At 41.1% G+C, this 21,190-nt stretch overlaps 1 protein-coding gene across 2 annotated transcripts; it reads left to right on the top strand.

The window, feature by feature from the left end:
- On the top strand, positions 1-21,050 carry dgcr2 (DiGeorge syndrome critical region gene 2). 2 transcript variants are annotated; one of them, XM_074618055.1, is made up of 11 exons: positions 1-494; positions 9,021-9,053; positions 11,112-11,234; positions 14,031-14,117; positions 14,237-14,447; positions 16,129-16,205; positions 16,302-16,484; positions 16,577-16,780; positions 17,139-17,291; positions 18,213-18,449; positions 18,531-21,050. In XM_074618055.1, exons 1-11 carry the CDS (start codon positions 413-415, stop codon positions 18,761-18,763), a joined length of 1,623 nt encoding a protein of 540 aa, XP_074474156.1. In that variant the 5' UTR covers positions 1-412; the 3' UTR covers positions 18,764-21,050. The 2 variants fall into 2 exon arrangements, with proteins under 2 accessions (XP_074474156.1, XP_074474157.1); XM_074618056.1 differs by lacking the exon at positions 9,021-9,053 and having other exon boundaries at positions 2-494.
- The last annotated feature ends 140 nt before the right edge of the window (positions 21,051-21,190 follow it).

Below are 21,190 nucleotides of genomic sequence, written 5' to 3'. Positions count from 1 at the left end.
AGTGGGCAGCTCCTCCAGCTGATAGCAGCCTCTCCAGCTGAGAGCAGCTCCTCTGTGAGGGTTGAATGTTTGGGATTGTTGTGATGGGAGGCGACGGCCATCTTGGATAAGCTCCACTAACACCGAGCGAGCAGCAACCGGAGAGAGAGGACGGTAACGGTACCGGAGGAGCCAGTTAGCTTCACGTTAGCTGCTCTCAGCGAGATTAAACCACAATCTGTGTCGACTATGCTTCACAGACGGTTGTTTTCCTTCACTAGCTGCCGCTTCCAGTGCATTAAAGATGGGTTTAAACAGTGTTGAGCGGGTATAACTCCGGAGAGCTGACGGAGACGGCGGAGACGGAGAGGATCCTCGGTGTATTTGTTTTAAACGTTTCTTGGATAGAGGAGTTACTATGAATGGAGGATAAATGTTGCCAAAGTCTGACAGCAGCAGTTTCGTCCTCTTCTCTCTTCTCTTTGTCCTCACGTTAACGGACCCACCACGGACAGGTAAATACATCTCCAAGTTGTTGTTTCGTTTCTTTAGTAGCGCACATACATTCCCCCGTGGGGCTCGGCTCTTAGTGGGAGAAGGAAGCCGAGATTAGAGCCGCTCAGGCGGATAAGGCCTGCTGGATAAGCCGGGGACTCTGGTGGTTTTTAACCCGCTGCTGTGCTACTGCGTGGAGGATCGCCTTGCTGTCTCCACTGTAGCAGTAACAAAAGTAGACAAACTATAACATCTTCAGCCATCATTAAACGACACACACTTAAAAGATGTATACAGTTCACATTATATTTAATATACACGCTATTTGTGGTCTCTTTCATAAGCTATTTGGGACACTTATTGATAAGAGATGTATTGGGAAATTGTGTTATAAAGATTTAATTTCACTCCTATTATAAAAGGCAACAGGCATGTAAGGTTAGACAATGTATCTAGGTGTGTTTACCCTCCACTGACTGCTTGTGATTTGAAATGCATGTTAGAGATTCATGCTTCTGCATCACAAAAAGCTGCCTCTCATTGACTCATCCTTTAGCTACACATTCAAACATATCCTAGTGATTAAAAAAATAGTTAATCATGACACTTTACTAAAGAGGATGCTGTTGTGGTTGGTGTGCAGCACATACTGCAGATCTATGACTTATTAAAACATGCAAACCCACCTAAAAATACACAATGTGCATGTTTTGTTTAAAAAGAATCGAGCCCCTTTCAATACAGAATTTGACACACTAAAGTCCTCTTCAGGTAGCCATGTCTGTCACTGGCATGCCAGTTTTTTATGATCCAAACAGGGAAATGATTTCACGTCTCAATTGAAAAAAAGCCTGTACTCGTGCTTTGAATGTAAACACTTCTTGCATAGCCCTTTCCTGGTATTCATCTAAACAGCAACAACATAAAAGCATCTCGTGGTTTCCTGTAGGCCTGATCTTGTGATCGTGACAATCGTGTGGATTGGAGAAGATAAGATATGCTTTTAATGTCCCTGTATAGGGAAACACAACACAAAGCTTCCATGTAACAGTTTGCACATACACATAGGGCTGTGTATTGGCAAGGATACGATACACATACAGGGGTAACGATTTAATATATTGCAATATATTGTGATATTGTAAGCAAGGCGATATATATAGCGGTTTCTTTTAAATCAAGTTTTAGGAAAACTGTCATCATATAAAGAACACACCAGCAATAAACAATTTTAGAATAGGCAAAAATAATAATACCACATTTGTACTGCATGCAAAAAACTGCATGTGATTATCATAAAGTGGGTGTGTCTGTAAAGGGGAGACTCGTGGGTACATAAAGAACCCAATTTCATTAACAAATCTTGAGGTCAGAGGTCAAGGGACCCCTGTGAAAATAGACATGCCAGTTTTTCCTCGCCAAAACTGCTTGCAACTTTTGAGCGTTATTTAGCCTCCTTCACGATAAGCTAGTATGACATAGTCTGTACTAATAGATTCCTCAGGTTTTCTAGTTTAATATATTGCCAGTATCTTCACACTAGCTTTAAAATTGAGCCCGCTACAACCTCTGAAAGACAGAATAGCATCTGCAGGGCCGTCGGATTTTTAAGAGGTTAGTTAAAGATCAATACAGTGTTTTTGAGAATTGATACAGTATCACAACACATACTATCGTGATACTCATGCGTATCTTTATTTTCTTACACCCCCACATGCACGTAGGCTACACACCTTCTGTTCTAACAATGGCAACATATTGCACAACCCCCATGGCCAGCATCCCACATTACTTGTTAGTGTTGAAAATCTTAATGGACATGAATGAATGCATATTCATGCATGGTTCAGCCTGCTCTGGGGGACCTGAATCCTCTACTGTTATCTGCTGTTATCAGTTCAAGTCGTGAATAAACACGTTATTGTTTGGCTTAATAAAAAGGAGTGCCACAGTTTACGCAACACTGCATACTTCTTGTTAGTTTGTGTTTGGTTCTTGGGAACATATTAAGTCAATATTAGGAGGCTCTTTGCGGTTCATTTGCACTCAGTTATAGAGTGTAATGAATTGTAATTATTCATCTTTTCAAAGGTGAATTCAGTACTTACTCTGAGTGAACACAACACCTTTTTGTTTAAAATAACTTGTGAAAAGTGAAGGTTATCTGTCGTGCATATTTTAGCCTTGTGCTTAATGCTTTTGAAAAGAGTATTGCTTGAGTCAGAAACCACTTCTAGTTGTTTGGGGGATAGTGTGACCTTCATGCCAAGCCTTCTGCAGGGGGGACTTACCGTTTTATTGTATTTTGCACAGGCTGTGTCACAAAATGTTTGAGCAGGTGTGAGCAGGAAATAATTTTCCTGCCACACAGGTAGGCTTGAGTCATCTTACAGTGCCTTTCAGAATCTGACAGCATCTACTGCTGCTGCTGATTAAGAGCAAAGTTACATGCATCATAAAATGAAATGGCCATTAAATGGCTCTTTGGTCAGCCTTCACTTTTGTACAACCAGCTCTGGATATATGCCAGTGAGCCAGGCAACATTAAAATGTCAACATTTTTTAATGTGAAAGGAGAGTCCAAGGGAGAATGAAACATGTTAGAGGTGCTTTTAAATCAATATATGATTAGAATCACTTTTACTGTACAACTAAGTTTCACATGCATGTCTTCGTAGGTTGCGCAAGTATGTGACAAATGTGAAATAGGAAATAGATATGATAATACTGTATAAGCGGTGGCTCGGTGGTTAGCACATGTGCATGTCCTGTGGTTGCTTCAGTTTACTCCGGTCGTGTCTAGATGGTAAACAACATGTTGCAAAAACAACTCTACAGACACATGCATGTCACTTGATCATAAATACATTATTCACCTGATTAATGTGGCCATTTGTCCTGTATGTTTCCTAACCTTCTGCCCAATGCAATGACAGAAAAAAAAAAAATGAGAGGCTTTACTGTGAGAGTTTTGCTTCGTAACGATCGCAAAATATACATGTGCTCTTTGAAGCTGCAGGCAGCTTGTAGGTTTGGTTTGAATGTGAGACTGCTCAGTAGATATGGGTTAGACTGAAGTACTTAAATGCGGGCTCTAAAAATTGAGAAGAACTAGGCAGAGTTAGCAGAGTCTGGTTTGACTGAATCAACTTGAGCAACCAGTCCACTGAAGTTTGTTTATCATCAGTGGTGCCCTGCGAGCCGTCTGTGTGACACTGACAACTGGTTTATCACTATTTGTTCTGCACCAAAAAAGTTGGCTGTAGTTTATCTTTTGACAAACATCATCCGTCAACAGTCGGTCAGATGTTTGGTTCACCTGACACCTCACTGACGAGACGAGTTGCAGCTGACAGTTAGCTTGCAGTGAGCCAAATGGAGAAGACTTGAGTTATAGACAGTGATGCACTTTTATGGAAGACTATTGAAGCAAAAGTTTGAAAAATGACATGTGGGAAAACTCGTGTTGTTGATGTGATGGGAAGGGAAGTGATTATTTTTGGCCAAATATCAAAGCTAGATTAGAAAATTAATGTTATTTTTTTAATCATCTTTGTTACAGAGGGCATATCATATTTAGTTTTCAACCTTGGACATCAATTATGTTTGTCTCTCTAAAGTCTCATGGTCTTTTTGATTTCTGTATCTTCTTCCAACTGGAAGCATTTATTTTTCTAGGACAGCCTAGTAAGCAGTTGGGTGCAGATAATTTACTTTATGATGTAGAATGAGGATAATGTTCATTGGCTCAATGAAAAACCATTAATACATACTTACAACATAACATTACTATAATTGGCTTGAAATGGCTTGAAATGAGGGAAAGGTGATCCACCAATAAGGAAATTGTTAAATAAATAGTTTTTAATAATAATATATAAATAAATACAATTATTATTCTATTATTTTAGGAGTATTGTTTTATCAGCTTTATTGACATCTATGAGCAATTAGAAGTTACAATAACACAGATGAATTATTTCCTGCTACAGTCTGTGAGGCAGCCCTGACCTTCCACATATTTCTGGCTCGAGACTTTATCACCTTCACAACTGAAACGTTTTGCAACATCTTGCTCATGTTGCCGTTCTGTATTGTTGAGCTGGTGAAAGGAAATGTGGAGGAAATGAAAATGTCAGGGGAGGAAACTGACGGTGTCACAGGCAACAGAGATTACAGTCAGTGTGGCTGACAATATGTGTGAAAGCCAAAAGTCTTGTTCATGATATCCCACCAGCTGCCTGCAGATAGATTATGGCTATTATACTCCGGGTCAGTGGTTCCCAACCAAAGATCACAGGGGGTGCGCCAGGATTTGTCTGCTCCTGAGGTTGTCAAAATTAAATTTGCACACGTATAAAAATCATAATAACACTTATTCCAACTCGTGTGATCCAAACATTCCAATAACGAAGCGTTGTTACGTCCAGAAGTCAACATTTATTGAAGAAATATAGATTTAATCATTTCCAAAATTCACAACATGTTTTTATATAATTAAACTTACTGCTTCATTCCATATTTATTGACATTTAGCCTTTCAAAAACAACATTTTCACTGCAGTCAGAAACATGTTTGCTCTCTCTCGCTTGCCGCACACAAAGGGAGGCACATATTAACGAGTTATGTTCATTAAAGAAAGTTGATTAATTAAAAAAAAAGGCTAACTCATTTAATACACTAAATCACTTTATTCAAATTGAGGATTTTGTTTGAGGATTTGTAATTTTTTTAAGGGGGGTTATGTCAGATAATATGTCGGGGAGGCTCAGCTTTTCTTAGGTACAAGTAGGGAGGCTTCAAGGAAAATAGGTTGAGAACCACTGCTCTAGGTCAGTAAAGATCATCCTTTTTATCCCTGGAACGCTAGAAATGACCAGTATTAACACTTTCTCCTAATATGGTGAACCGCAGTGCTACAGCTCTGTATTTAAGAGCAACTCTTTTTAAGTATTTTAAGTGTTGACGTTGTGTTATTAATACTTAAAAGAAGTGAAAGTGTCAAGCCTTTCAGTGCAACACACATTCATTTCCTACTGCTTTTTGTTATGTAGCCTACCCATCTAATGATTTGCAAACCAAACAGCTATGTTTTTGAAGGAATTTGACCCGGAGTGAGTTCATCCTGACAGTGTGAAAAATATTGGTTTTGAGGTGGTATGAAGAAAGAAAGAAATGAATGCCCATACCCACTCACTGCTTCTAACAGTGAGCCTCAGTGTTGATGTGAATCATCGGCAGCTGGAGATGATGCAGTGTGCACACAAGGCCAGTCCACTGTGCCGTTATACTTCGGTGGGACTGAGTTGGGGCAGTCTCATAGTCTTTATTGTGTTTTCTTGTTGGTTATGTAAGAGATGCAGAGGCTCACTTGTCTCAGGGCAAGCCAGTGTTCACTCATTTGTAGACTTGACATCACAATATCCAACGCTTGTGAGAGAAATGGCCTCAATAAGAGATGCTTTCCCACCTTCAGAACTGCTTCATTTTGTCATGCATTAACCAGATGCATTACTGTATACAGCAGTGAGATACAGTATATGTACATCATGCATGTCAAGCATGTGGACTACCTTACATCGGCATGTTTATGAGCCATTATCTTCAAAACACAACATTAACCCTTCTTGTCCAAAGTGTGCAGTAAAATCTGTCTCTGATGAAATGTCCCTACCAAAGAAGGAGGGTAAAATGGGCTTTCAGGCAGCTGTTAGCCACAGCAGAGTCGGATACTCCATCCCAATCACCAGGAAGTTCAGATACTATTGAGGGAAATGCACTTCAACTTGAAGCTGTTATAGATAGAGGCTTTTTTTTTTAACCCGGAGATGCCCAAGCTGTGCCTTCAACATGTAATATCTGATAAGCAGGATAGGTTACCGGTATCTGAATGAATTCAACGCTTGTGAATGTCCCAGCAGCAGTTATCAGAAAAAAGCAGAGAGAGAATGAATACTGATCCGTGCAGGCAGCAAGTCTTTATTCAAACCACAGGCGACAGAAACCAGGCGTTTATTTTCAAGTCGTGAGCACATGCAGATCCAGTTTAAAAAGAGTCAGCTACATTTTAGATAAACAGTCCCCAGCTGGATTTGGGTTTTGTTTGCTCGCTAGCCTCCCAGTATGCTAACATAGCACAGCCACAAGTCTTATTACAAAACTGAAAAAAAATATGTAGACTTAAAGGTCCTTGGCTGTCAGAGGATTTGTTACATCACCCTGCAGCCATGTTACAGGCAAGGAAAATGTTCCCTCTGGTGAAGCTGTTCAACATAAAATAGTGTGTATACAGTGTGAATTAAATATGATGGATTATATTATCTCGCAAGGCACTTGAAATAAGATTGACTATCAGCTTTGAAAGCCATAAGAATTTTTTTTTTTTTTACCCAGTCTATTATTCTGTATATATACATTAATTATTAACATCACGTCTGGGATACACGGTCTCTAATGTTATCCATCAATTTGACACATATTCAGTCTCGATGGGCTCGATGATAATGCGTTCAGTCCCTGGAGACTCAGACGGGTCTGTAATGCGTCTCAATCCACTTAGCATTAACTAAGACAAGGTGACGTCTGTTGTGTTGGACAACATTTAGGCAGAGTGAAGGCGATCTGCAATTCTGCATCAAGGTCGGCCTTAAAGGATAGGTTTTTTTTCAAATGGAAACGCCCACTCAACCGTCGCCAAAAGCAGGGACGAAGGTTACCAAAGTAAGCTAATGGAAGCTAATGAATAAGGTTATGAATAATGTCAATGCTAGCAATAGCTAAGTCAAAGTTACCTATGTTAAGTTTGGAAATAACTGAAAGGGTTATTTGGGATTTTTTGAAGTGGGTTTGTATGTATACTCCCATGTTCTACGAGGTAAAATTACTGCTTATGTGAATGGCGTCTGGTGGCTTTGAAGAGAGCGATATATCTGCTTCAGTTACCCGTCGAAAAGGGCTGTCTGAAGGCAAGGTGAAGTGGCTATGGACAGGAGCAGCAGAAAAATGTATTTTAACCCCAAAAAAAATCAATATTAGTTTAAGTGTACGCTATATTTAGAATATTTTTTCACAGCTTTACCTTGCCATCAGACAGCCCTTTCCGACGGGGCCATCAGACCAGACTCCATTCACAAAAGCAATAATTTTACCTCGCAGATCACGGGAGTTGCTGGTCTAGCTAGTTTGTTTGTGTTATTGTGTGACGTTCGGATCCAAACTAACGTGGCTAACTTATGTGTGTAACGTTAATACACTGACTGTATTGTATATACTGTACATGTAGCAGCGTCATCATGCAGAAACCTACGTCAGGTGGGAAAAGTTTTTAGAAGGGCTGAGGAAAATAGTATTTTGACGCTAAAACATACACACTAAAACTTGAATGTTAGGATTTTAATACATAAGGAAAACCACTGGGAAGCTACAGAATGATTTAAAAACCTTAAAAAAAAGAATGGACCCACCCTTTAAGTTTTTCTCTCATCATGTATAGTTGACGATAGCACGGCCTCATGGAGCGTTAGCTCTCTTAAACTAACCACTCCGTCCTTCAACTACCACAATATTATGAACCCTTTGAAAAACAGGAAGCTCACAGCATAATTGATCTATGTATTATGCAAGTGAAAACAGGGTTACAAACAATACTTCCATCAATCATATTTTATTAACCTTGTTCCACTTGGCTACATCTGAGTCATACAGTAAGCAGGATGTTGTGCAAAATGAAGTCAATTTGACCTGATAAGGCAAGGTTTGTGACCTTTGTGACAGCAGAACATAACAAGGTTACATCTGTGTGAAATGTGAGATTCCTGTTTTTGAAAATATGATTTATCATGTTTTTTGAAGGTCTGAACAATCGTCCTGTTGGGTTGTATTTAAACCTGAGGGAGAAGCTGCAGTTCAATGGCTAGTTTCTGAAAATAAGGCTATTGAGTGAGGCTGCACTGTGATTGGAAATAGTGGGGCAACTTTTAGTTACATCTGGTTTGTAAAAGTAAATCAATCCTATGTAGGACATCTGAATTTTGCAGTGCATTTCCAAGCACATTAGTTTTCTTTTATTTCTGGCTAATCATTGATTTGTGCAGCAAGCAGAGCTCTGGTAAAGGCCAGTTTTAATCCCTGTGTTAAAGCCCAGTGTATATTGTTGCTCTGTGGGATCATCATAGCTGAGAGTCTGGTCTGTGGGGGGTAATGTCACCTGGGCTGGTTGGTACACAGATGAAACAATAGTCACTGGAAAAAGCTCCGATCTTCTTTTCAAAGTAAAAATAGTGTTGCCATATTTGTCAGGTGAGTGGGTGGTCCTGCTCCGCTGTAGGTAAACATCACCACCTGTATCCAAGAACAGATGGTGTAATGTACCCTCTACTGGGCAGGCAACTGGGGAAGTCACCGAGCACTGACACATGCCAGAGAACTGTTGACAGTATAAGTAATAGATATCCTTATATACAATATAATGAGCAGCACAAACAGGATGAATATTGTCTCCTAAAAGACAACAGAATAGTCACTCTATTGTCTCTATTTGTTTCAGGTCCGCGGCTAGCTCTGGCAAGATTATTGTCAGGTAAGCACGCAGTATATCTTTTAGTGTAGTGGCTGTCTGATCTCTTTATTACAATATATTAGCAGCTCCTTCAGTTTGAACCATTATTGACCCTTAAATATTTTCAAATGGTAATGAGAAACCCCTTCAAACAAGCCTGAAAACACCTGTGATTGTTTTATTCTCTTCTCTTTTTTTTTTTTTTACAACAGAAGAATAAGTAGCTATTATAGTTTATGTTTTAACTTCTTAAAAACAAGAGCATGACAGTCGGCTGAACTTTCTCACTCGTGATTAATAACATTGTTGGGACCTGTTTGAGTCTGCATAAAGACAGAGCAGTTCTTTCATCACACGAGGAAGGCAGAGTCCTCTCTTAAACCTCACATGGCGTGGAGACCCACTTAGCACAGACTGTGTTGCTGAAGAGTATTGACAGACAAAAGGACATTTCTGCTGCAGGACTAAGGCTATGTTCACATTACAAGCAAATGTGGCCCAAATTCGTTTTTTTTCTTTTCGTTTTTTTTCTCTCGTGACAAAGATCAGATTTTTTCAGAGTAGTTTGGAGACACTGATAATGTTTACTTGGTAAAAAATACTTTTTTTTATATTACTGAGTTCTTCTGCTAAATTCGGCGTCATGTTTTCCTCAGTGGAACTCAGATTTAATAAATCGGCAGTTATAAAAATGTGTAAACTGCGTTGTTAAGGCAGACGAGCATTATCTGGGAAACATTACATTTATTATTCATTTTACATGGAGCTCAAATTAATACCGAATTATGTTAAATCATGTTCACCGGTTTATGAGTCGCAAGAAATCCCTAAATTATGTTTTAGAAGAAGTAGATGTTTAACGGTAAGCTCGGCTACATTCAATTTATCAATACGTCAATGGAGGTTTTCTTCCGACAGTAGGAAATAGTTAAAGACTTTATTTGTTTCCTCGTCAGTCATTTAAAATGTAAATTAACTTATCAAACAGACTTTTCACTCAGTTCATCTTATAAATTCGTCATGTTTCACAAAGCAGAACTCTGATTTAATGAAAACATGTTATAGAGATTGTGTGGTCGTGCTGACTGGCGGTCTTTCGGGATTTCAAACAGTAACATCGTATTTTAGTTTACTTAACTTAGTTCACAGAAGAGCTGTTAAAGTTAAATATCAGCCGAAATGAAAAGTCTTTCTTTAGTAGTCACACAAAGTCATACGTTACGATTTAGGAGTGTATCTGTGTGACAGGAAACCCAGATCTGTTAAATTGAGCAATATGTTAACAGAGTCTGGCAGTCACTTGACTCCAACAACTCCCGTGTGTATTTTCGGAACAATGGGCCGTCGGATGTGTGTGACATTATTGGTTGCATGTGAGGTGTTTCAGGGCAGAGATCTGTTCACACTGGCGTCAGATATGGGTCATTTCAAACATCAACGTGAACTGTCAAGACGGAAAGATAAGATCGGATCTGGGCAAAAAATCTGAATTGAGCATTAAGCCCTGTAATGTGAACGTAGACTAAGGCTTCCTTTTTCCAGTTGCCCTCAATAACTGAACTGTTACTTGAAGACATGCTTACAAAAGTCCTATTGTTTTATTTTCAGTCGTCTGATTTTGGTTTCTCTGGACTAATATGAACATATTCAGTTACCAGCGGCTGTGAATTTTCTTTGCCAGGATCTCTTTTTCTTCTTTCTACCAATTATCTTTTATGTCCTCCTTTGCAGTCTCAGTATATTGAATCGGTGAGTGGGCTAACATGCTGACAGGAAGTGTGTGTAAACTGCTGATTAAGTTCATCCCACTGGTGCAGTGATAGTGCCGGTCCTATTTGACTGTGATTTTCTCAGTTTTCACCGAGTCGCTATCAGGAAGAACATTGAAAATCTGTTTATGTATTCATGCCCCCAAATTCCCCCCCCCATCACCATCTAAGATCTCTTATTTTATCATCTGCCATTAGAAGCTCACTTGGCCTCATTCAGGACTCTGACTTGAAATGTTTTTCTCTTGTTTGGAAAAGGCTCGGTCACATGCAGGTTTGACCACACACAAACTCTCTTGTTGTATTTCAGAGCAACGCTGCAGCCCTGGGCAGTTCGCCTGCCGCAGTGGGAAGATGCAGTGTATCCCAATGTCCTGGCAGTGTGACGGCTGGACAGCATGTGAGGACAAGAGTGACGAGATGGACTGTCCCCGTGAGTATAGCTCACTTAAGCCCTTTTACACCCACTCGGTTACCTAACACCCATAACATGATTGATTTCGGGAAAGAATAGCAACACCCGGGACCTTTTCACACATGGACGATCCGATCACAGCTGGACGGCTCTAAATACAGGTGTGAATGCACCCAGGAGGCTTTAAAGACGCACTGGGATCTAATTAAGCGACATCCGGAGATGTTCAGTGATGCATGTGGACCACATTTGAACAGAAGTAGCCTGTAGCAAACGGGCTCAGATGTGGTTTTAAGTCTGCAGGTACAAAAAGTCCTCCTAATCCACCACAGGGAATCAAAACTCAGAACTAGCAGCTCAGGATTGATGGCAGGGGAAGGCAGAGTTGAACTCTGAGTGGCTGCACATGTGTCTCTGTTTTTGTTTACTGCTCGTTGATCTCTTCAACGCTGCATCGATGTTGCAGTGCTAACTAAGCCTTTTGACCGAAATCCTATTGTTTCTCCCTCTTAAATCCGGAGAGACCTTATCCCCAGATCTCTGACCGTATAATAGGAATTATTGAGGATTGAGTCCAGCATGTGACCTCCATACAGCAGTGTTACATGCATGCTCTAGAGTTAACGCTGTAGGCCTGACAACAACACTGTATACTTATTGAGCAGGCAATAAAAGAAAAAATTGTTTGTACTTAAGGTCCTTAACACAAATACACATACAGTACAGTATGTTCTGTATGTTCAGGAGCAAATCTACTGATTTTTATCAATTGAAAACGCTTGCAAGCTGAACATCCTTCCCTGTGCGCTGACTCTGAGTAGCTGCAGCTTCATAGAGGAAGGCAAGAAAAACCCAAACAATGCTCACACATGCCTCCGCGAGGGCTTATTGTCTGCTAAATCAACAGCGCGCATGGAAATCAATGTTCTTGTTTGGGATTAGCTCTTTTGTTGAATAACACGGCGAGGTGGAGCAATCCCTCACACTAATTCCAGCTAGACAAATACCAGGGAGAAGCTGTTCAACCTTATAACTTCAAGGCAGGTTAAATAGGAAATGGCATTGTGTGAATATCCAGTTGGCAACAATCACATTGCAGACTGTACAAAAGCAAGCCAGGCTGCAAACAAAAGACCAGTTGCATTAATAGTAATGTCTAAAGATGGAGAAAGAAAAGGAAAATAGAAAGAACTACAATAATGTTAAAGAAATTATAAGCTTTTGTTTTTATAGATTATCAAAATTTCAACAGTTATGTTTTCACTTCAGTTTATGTCTTAGTTTGGGAGTTGTTCTTTCTTCTCAATAATTCAAAGCAACTCCTGCTACAGTATTTTTGTTTTTTATTGCCTCTGTGCCGGCAATGGTCGTGTCTGAAGGCATTACGGTTTGTCTGTCCATCCGTAATATTCTTGTGAACACGATATCTCAGGAACGCTTGGAGGAAAATGTCTTCAAATTTGGCACATATGTCCACCTGGACTCGGGTGAACCGATTCAATTTTGGTGGTTAAAGGTCAACGTGACCTTACCATCCGTCCCATTCTTGTGAAAGCGAAATCTCAGGAACGCCTGGAGGGAGTGGTATTACATCTGGCACTAACATCCACTTGGCCTCAAGGATGAACTGATTAGATTTTGGTGGTCAAAGGTCGCTGTGACCTCACAGATCACATTTCTGGCCATAACTCAAGAATTCATATGATAATAATGACAATTTCACACAAATGTCTGATAGGATAAAAAGATGAAGTGACGATATTTTGTACAGACTTGGATGTAAAGTGCAACTTGACTGGCTGGCGGAGGCATACAACTGCGATGCAGTACTTCTAGTTACAACCTGTAATTCCTGCTTTTTGTCTGTCCTGTCAACGGTTATCATTTCACTGAATCAAGGAAACACTTGAGTTTATTTTAGTTAATCGGCCTACATTGTTAACTGGAAAAATCCCCTGTAAATGATAACCAGTCAGTTAGTTTTCAGCACACTATTTTTATTTCACTGAAAAAATGTTGCAATGTCGGTCTACGTTTCCCTTTTTTATGTGCAGCTGTTCTTCCTGTTGATTTCTGAGTATTCAGTACTGTGATCTAAGACAAACTAGAGAAGTGGCTAGTATTTTCATTTCTAATAAGACTCCTTCCTTAACGCATTTTATTGCTTAAAACAGAGGGCTAGTTACAATGTCTGGAGATCCATCCTGACGTCAATCAAATCTCAGTCTCCTTAGAGAAAATGCCTGGATTGTGCTGTATGTACTATGCTGGGATTTTACTCCTAATGATACACACAAGAGGATACAATCTGTACTGCTTTAAGGCTAATAAAGGAAGGCGTTGGTTCTGCTTTTATGTTCTTCAAATCTGTTTCAACTTCCTTGATATCTTGTGAGTTGTAGATGGTTGTTAAGACAAAAAAAAATTCTAAATTGTCACAAGTAATGAACCTGGAAGAAAATAAAGAAGACATGTTGATCTGAAGCACGTAAAGTAAATAATAAGCAAGACCACGAGAAGTGTACCTACTAGAGGAATACCAGCATTACTCTAATACAGTCTGTAGACATTTATAAATATATGGATTTACCAGAGAGAGCTGGTGCAGAAGCGATCAGCACTGACAGTTTATCGGTTTATCTATCAGGATGTCAGATAAATGAAATGCCTGCTTCGTTAAATCACAGGCTTTTAACAGGTTGCACAACATAAACCAATATGTCCACTGAAAAGAAATGATCCAGAGTTCCTCTTTTATAACACAAGGAAAAAAACCTGTCCACACTTGTTGACCTTGAGTCATTCTTTTTGCAGCTATAAAGGAGGAGAGGTTTCGTTTTGGCAACGGATATGAGCAGGTAGAAGACGTCATGGGGGTGGCTCAGCCTGTGCGCTTCAACAGTAAGCATCTTCCTTCACTCCCCCGGTTAATTGTTGTTGATTTATATAGTTGTTGAATCTGCATTATGTGTACGCAGCTTTCATCAACCACATTGCTGAAGTTTCTTTTCCGTCCACAGAGAAATGCCCCAGTGGGTGGCACCACTACGAGAAGACGGCCAGCTGTTACAAAGTGTACCTGAGGAACGAGAACTACTGGCAGGCGGTTGATACTTGTCAGAAAGTCAACGGCTCATTGGCTACTTTCGTCACCAACGAGGAGCTCCAGTTCATCCTGAAGATCGAGGTTGATTTCGACGACAAAGTCTGTGAGCGCAGAGACCAGTGCAAGTGAGTTTTTACTTCACTGTGTTTTCTTTGAAAAATGTAGCGTCAGTCTAAGCCTTTGATTGTAGGTTGTTATAGAGAGCTTCACTTAACGGATATTATTGCTGTTTGATCAGAATTGTGTGAGTTTCTACAGTCATTTACCAGTTAATAGCTTAACGTAAGTTCCTATATAGTTTCTGTACAAAAACAAATACCTACAGACAAACGGCTCGGTCCAGCTTCTGCACGCTCCTCTTTCTTTGCCTTTTGATGTGGCCTTTATTTACGTAGAAAATAACTGGCTGAACATGCATGCTTTCATTCATTTACAGAAAAGGGAGCGCTACAAACTTATATATATACTTTATTTAATCAGGAAGTCACATTGAGATCGAGATCACATTTAAAAGTGAGACCTGGGTACAGAAAAAAAAATACAATAAAATAATAATTAATAATGGTAATGGCATAAAAATATAATAATAAAATGGACCTGTTTCTTTACAAAAAAAACAAGTTACATCCTGGGCAGCAACTCAACTCAGTCTCTAGAGATCAAAACCTTTAAAGGGACTGTTTGTAACTTCTTACACGTATAAATCACCCGGGTCGGTGTCCCATGCATGCTTGCGTATGTGTGGCTACACTGTTCAGACAAGAGTCCAACACAAACTACACTGAAGCACCAAAACCGCAAAGTTATATCTAGTGAAGCCCGTCTTGCAAAACAGTTTTGGCCGCGGTCTGAGTACGCGGGGGAGACCATAGCTTGGTCTCCAGGACCGGAGTCTCTGCTCCTATGCTCCTCTGCCTGCCTGCCTTCACTCAGCCCGCTCCACCTCACGTGCATGCGTGCACACTACACACTGCAGAAGAGTTAGTTTAGGAAGGAAAAGGAGAGACCTCCGTCTGGTCAGCTAACATTACTGCCAGGCACGTGAAATATAGAGTGATATTGTGGTTTTAGCTGACGTGTGTCGCCTCACTGTTTTGAGCGTTGCTTGTTCATGTCTATTTAGAGCGAGCAAGCGGGAGCCTGACGCTGACTTAACGGCCACAGGTGTCGCTGTTAATAAGCATTTCTGATTCTTACAAACAGTCCCTTTTTAAGTTGCAAGTCAACTTTTCTAACTCATTAAACTTTGCCCTTGTTGATCTTTTTGGTTTTTGTGAAATAAGTATTCTGTATAAACATACAGTCAAGTGTATCAGTGTGTTCCAGCAGAGGTGGGGGAGTGATAGTGCTCTGTCATTGGTTGCAGGCCATCTAGTGGCCAATAGTGGCAGTTTAAGGTGCTCAATACTGACTTATGCATAAACCCTGAAATGGACCATTTGACACTTTAAATTAAAATGTTATAGTAGAGCTGCAATGATTAATCGATTAGTCGTCAACTAAAAAATAAATCACCAACTATTTTGAAAATCGGTTTGAAAAATTAAAAATTCTCTGATTCCAGCTTCTTTCTGGTTTCTTTACTCCTCTATAACAGTAATTTTTGAGTTGTGGACAAAACAAAGACATTTGAGGACATCATCTTGGGCTTTGGGAAACACTGATCGACATTTTCACCTTTTTCTGACATTTTATAGACTAAAGCTAATCAATTAATTGAGAAAACAATCGACAGATTAATCAAAAGTGAAAATAATCGTTAGCTGCAGCCCCTAAATTGCAGTAATTAACCTTTTTGTTTTCCAGGTTCTGGGTGGGCTACCAGTATGTGATCACCAATCAGAACCACTCCCTGGAGGGCCGCTGGGAGGTCGCATACAAAGGTATGTCTGCTCTTTTAAAAAAAAAAAATACTCCTGTTCTGTAACTTTATTGTTGTAATGATTAAAAATGTTTTCTTTTTTTCTTTTCCTCAACAGGGTCGATGCAGGTGTTCCTGCCACCTGAGGGTCTGGCCAATTTTGAGGAGACGTCTCCCACCCAGGACAACGTCTTCTGTGCACAGCTGCAGCGCTTTCAGATCAAAAGCATGAATGAACGAGGCCTGCACAGCTGGCACGCCGAGAACTGCTACAAGAAGTTCCCCTTTCTTTGCAAGAGGAGTATGTGCTCATTGTCCATCAGAAATGTGGAGACGGCTATGAGTTTTGTTTATTTTGGACTATGTCTTGATGTTAAATTTTTTCCCCAACAGGGCAGACGTGTGTCGATATAAAAGACAACGTTGTAAACGAGGGCTACTACTTCACCCCCAAGGGGGACGACCCGTGTCTGAGCTGCACGTGTCATGACGGCGAGCCTGAGATGTGCGTGGCTGCGTTGTGTGAGCGTCCGCAGGGCTGCCAACACTTCCGCAAGGATCCCAAAGAGTGCTGCAAGTTCACCTGCCTGGACCCAGGTACTACCACATCACTGTAGCAGTGTTAGCTGCTGCATAGAAATGCATAGTATTCTTTCTTGGAAAGTTGGAGTTCCTCACAAATCTACAGTATTTGATTTATTGCAACCTCTTTCAGTCACAGGATATTTTTTACACTGTGTGCAAGAGATATCCAACATATTATCTTTTATAATATTTGTTAAATTCAGTTAAAAAAGAATAGCGGATTCAATTTAGCCTGTTTTTAAAATGTAGAGTTGGCATCTACTGTGATGCAGGCGAGAGAAATGTGTGAATTTCTCATACTCTGGAGCACCAATGAGCGTGCAGCGTGTGGTACTGTTTGTTTTGTCAGTTTTCCTCTTTTTTCCCTCAGATGGAAACAGCCTGTTTGACTCGATGGCCAGCGGGATGAGACTGATCGTCAGCTGCATCTCGTCCTTCCTCATCCTCTCTCTGCTGCTCTTCATGGTGCACAGACTCCGCCAGCGGAGACGCGAACGCATCGAAACTCTGATTGGAGGAAACTGTGAGCATCAAGCACACCACTCTCTAAATAATAATAATTTGGTTGTGTAATTTAAGGCCTTGTCATCTAAATTAGTGTCGGTTAAATTAGATGTAACGTATGAGTTTTTATTAAGGGCTGTCCTGAATACCATTTTTTGGGCTCCGGAGCTTCGGTTGTAATTAAAGGCGAATATTCAGATCAGAGGCTTCTCCCACACACGCTATCCGCCCTCAGCGTCTTCTAGGCCCTCTCCCCTTGAACAGCGCCGTTTTGAGGCTGCTGTGGCCGCGCTAAGCGTCTCCTCTCCTCATCCCTCTGTGTGTGCGAGTGTAGACGTACCTCGAAGTCACATTAGCAGGCCCTCCCCCCCTAAACGGCGGCGTTTTCAGGATGATATTCTCCACGCATTACGCATCTCCTGTCCCGGCAGTGCCCGGCTTCAAGCCCGTCCGTGATGCAGCCTGCGGAGGCTTCCTCTCAGCCTTTTCGGTCCAAGCCTCGCAAGGGTTTCGCTCCGACATAAGCAGTGGCGACGAGGGCTCTTGGCTCGGCTGCACGACATGACTCAGGAATATCCAAACACTAAAATTGAAAATCGATTACCTGCCCAAATGAACGAATAACCGAATAGTCAAATATTCAGTTCCAGCCCTAGCTGTGATGCACAAAGCCTCGGTTGAAAATTGGCATTCCTCAAAGAAGTTTTGTTTTTGGTGAACTATAGTGACCGACACTCATTGCACCGTGCTCTTTGTAAACAGTCATTGCTTATTTGATCATGTAAAACAAATTTCTATAATACTTCAGTCACATAAAACCCTCACCTTTTACTTGTTAATTGAATTTGTGCTGTAAATGAAGTCTTCTTTTAAAAGGCTGATTTTGTGGATGAATATTAAGTGCGGTTATTTCTGTGTCTGTCTGTTTTGATGCGCTCAGTGCACCACTTTAACCTTGGAAGACGAGTCCCAGGCTTCGACTACGGCCCGGATGCCTTTGGCACCGGCCTCACTCCCCTGCATCTGTCTGATGATGGAGAGGGAGGCGCTTTCCATTTCCAAGAGCCTCCTCCGCCGTACGCAGCCTACAAGTACCCAGACATCCAGCACCCCGACGACCCCCCTCCTCCGTACGAAGCCTCCATCAACCCAGACAGCCTCCTCTACGTGGACCTCGGTAGGCGCAGATCCTGTTATTCATGTATCTCATCAAGTACGGGATCTCGTTTTCATTCCCTCTCTTCGTCGTCACCTGCAGGACACAGCGGGGTTTCCTTGGTGCCGAGCCAGATGAACACCATGGTAGACGGGCTCCAGTCCGATATTCCCAACGCTCCTGTTCCCGCGCCAGACTCGGCGCCGTCCTCTCAGGAGAGAGAGGACTCCATAGATAGCAGCACCCTCCTGGTGGGGCCAGACACCCCGACAGATGGCCACACCCCCGCCTCCATGCCCGCGGACTGCGTCTCCTCCCTCAGCACCGTGGTATAGGACTGTGCAGGGAGCTACATCCGGACATTACCTGCTGGTTGAGGAAGGTCATGAGTGCGTTCTGCAACGGGAGAGGACGCAGCAGACCGTGGTGTCATTTATCAAAAATGCTGACTGCAGGGAGGAGAGTTCAAGTTTGTACACACGTATAAGAAGCAGCAACCGTTTGTTTGAGGAGCGAGGAACGCCGTCTTTCTGAAGACTCTTCTGCAGTTGGGAGTGTTGTTTTTTTTAAAACACTGGCATCTGAGGGAGCAGAGAGGACTGTTTCGGTACAGAGAAAATAAAAAAAACACTACATTGAGGCTGCACTTTTTCTTTTAGCGTCGACTGAGCAAAGCTTTTGAAACATCTCAGAGTTGGCCTGATTGGTCGAGAAGCCGTGATGTAAATACCCCTTCAGGTCAGCGCCCGGTCAAATTCGTTATACTTGTGTGTGTCACACTCCAGCACAAAGTTAAGAATGCCAGACGGACAGTGAAGCCAGCTATTGTTCCTTGTGCGTTTTTGTTTTGCATCTTAACTGTTGTTCAAACGGACGTATCTGTTGTCGATCTGTCGGTCTCAAGGCTACAATAATGTTCTCATCAGCCCCGTCTGTCGCGGCATGTCCCGGATCTCGATTTCTACTCGCTCATAAGAATCTGCTGTCCCCTCACTTTCTTAATAGTCTGATACATGACGCTGTCTTCCAGGTTTATAGCGCATATTTGCAGCAAAAACGTTTTGTAATTAAGAGGTTTAACCTTGCAAGAAAGTACGGTTAGTTTCCTGCTATAGGGGTTTTTATTAGGTAATGCTGACACAAGGCATTGTGTATCGAGGAATGTTGTGGTACTGATAAATATCTGAGTTTGTTATTGTTCTTTTTGATGATAATTTATGACTGCAGGCTATAATCTTGATTGTTTTATTATGGGATAGATGCAGTCTGAACCCCTTCCCCCCCCCCGATCAGCGAGCGGAAGCGATGAAGCTTTTCAAGTGTACGTGTGAAGATTAGGGATGATGTCCCCCCGTCATTAAATTTGAGAAAATCAATTTATTTAAGATAACTGTTCCCATCATGAAGTGGTTTAATCACGCAGACGGTCCCATTGTCGTTACTTTATCATCAACTCTTTCGCAGCATAGTTGTGTATTTGCTAACTGAACCATGTTTAGTGATTTCAAAGCTCAATGTTTTGCACGCTCATCCCTCGATTTAATCAGGGTTTTTTTGTTTTTTTTTGTTTGGCAAAGAAATTTATTGTCACATTTTGGATGCTGCCCCCTCCATTTCCTGATGTGTTTGTACGTGTGGGTTCTCCACGCGATGCATCTCAGTTATTGAGGTTGTTTTCAGCTACTGATGATGAAGATCACAGATTGTAGCTGTGAGTCTTTTTCTGTTTGGTGTCGATGGATCTGTTACCGTCCTTGTTTCTCAGTGGGATCGCAGTGCAAAAAAAAAAAAATTGTAATAAAAAGAAAAGTGTAAACTTGTATATTTGGAACTTGTTAGACCCCTTTTATGACGACAATCGTTTGATTCACTCAAGGATGAATTTAACAGAAGAAAGTTAGATCAGAGTCGACCCACATTCACCAGCATTCAAACCGCTATTTTGATCTGCCTCAAGAAAACCAGCTGTAAATGTGCGTCTGAATGCATCTCATGTTTGAATGTACTATATGTATAGAACATTATTATTTTATGCTGAAGCTTATTTTCCCCATTTTTCTTATTTTCTTTTGGCATTGACAATCCACAGCGGATTATCCAACGAACAAAATCTTATAAATTGTGAAAAACAGTAGCGTCTGCATGTGTGTGTGTATAGGAGATGGTGTTCTGGTTTAGATTTAATTTTTTCATCAAGTTTGATTTTATTTTTCAACCTGCTTTTTAGAGCTGCAGTGCATGTTTTTTTATCTTTTGGCATGCTGAGAGATTTTTCTTTTCATGGAAACATTTTAGCTCAACAGTCTGTCTGTACAAAATAGGTTCAAAAAGACTATATAGTTTAACATCTCCGTATGCATCAAAAAACCTGCCCGCGACCCGAACAGCTGCAGCATTTACACTGTAGTTCCTGTGCTAGACTATGGTGGTGTGACAACTAATTTTATTGGATTTGAAATGTTTTATGTATAATACAACAAATGCTACATTTCATTGTCTTTTATTTCATAGCCTTTAACTTTAAAAAAAAAAAATGCTTCATCTGCAGGGTGGGTGGGGGCTTGTGTTTTTTCTGAGGTAGATGTACATCTAATCAAAATGCCAAATAAATTGCACCATGAAGGACGACTCCATGCGTCAGTGGGTATGAACACAGCATCGTACTGAAGTCTACGTTGAACCTCGTCAGTCACGACATTTAGCTGCCATGTGAGTCCTGCAGGAAAGTCATCCCTTGTCTGCAGTGAGCAAAATGTCAAAGA

Source organism: Sebastes fasciatus, chromosome 19, assembly GCF_043250625.1.
Source record: "Sebastes fasciatus isolate fSebFas1 chromosome 19, fSebFas1.pri, whole genome shotgun sequence".
NCBI classification, from domain to species: domain Eukaryota; kingdom Metazoa; phylum Chordata; class Actinopteri; order Perciformes; family Sebastidae; genus Sebastes; species Sebastes fasciatus.
This window is presented reverse-complemented; position numbering and strand designations above follow the sequence as displayed.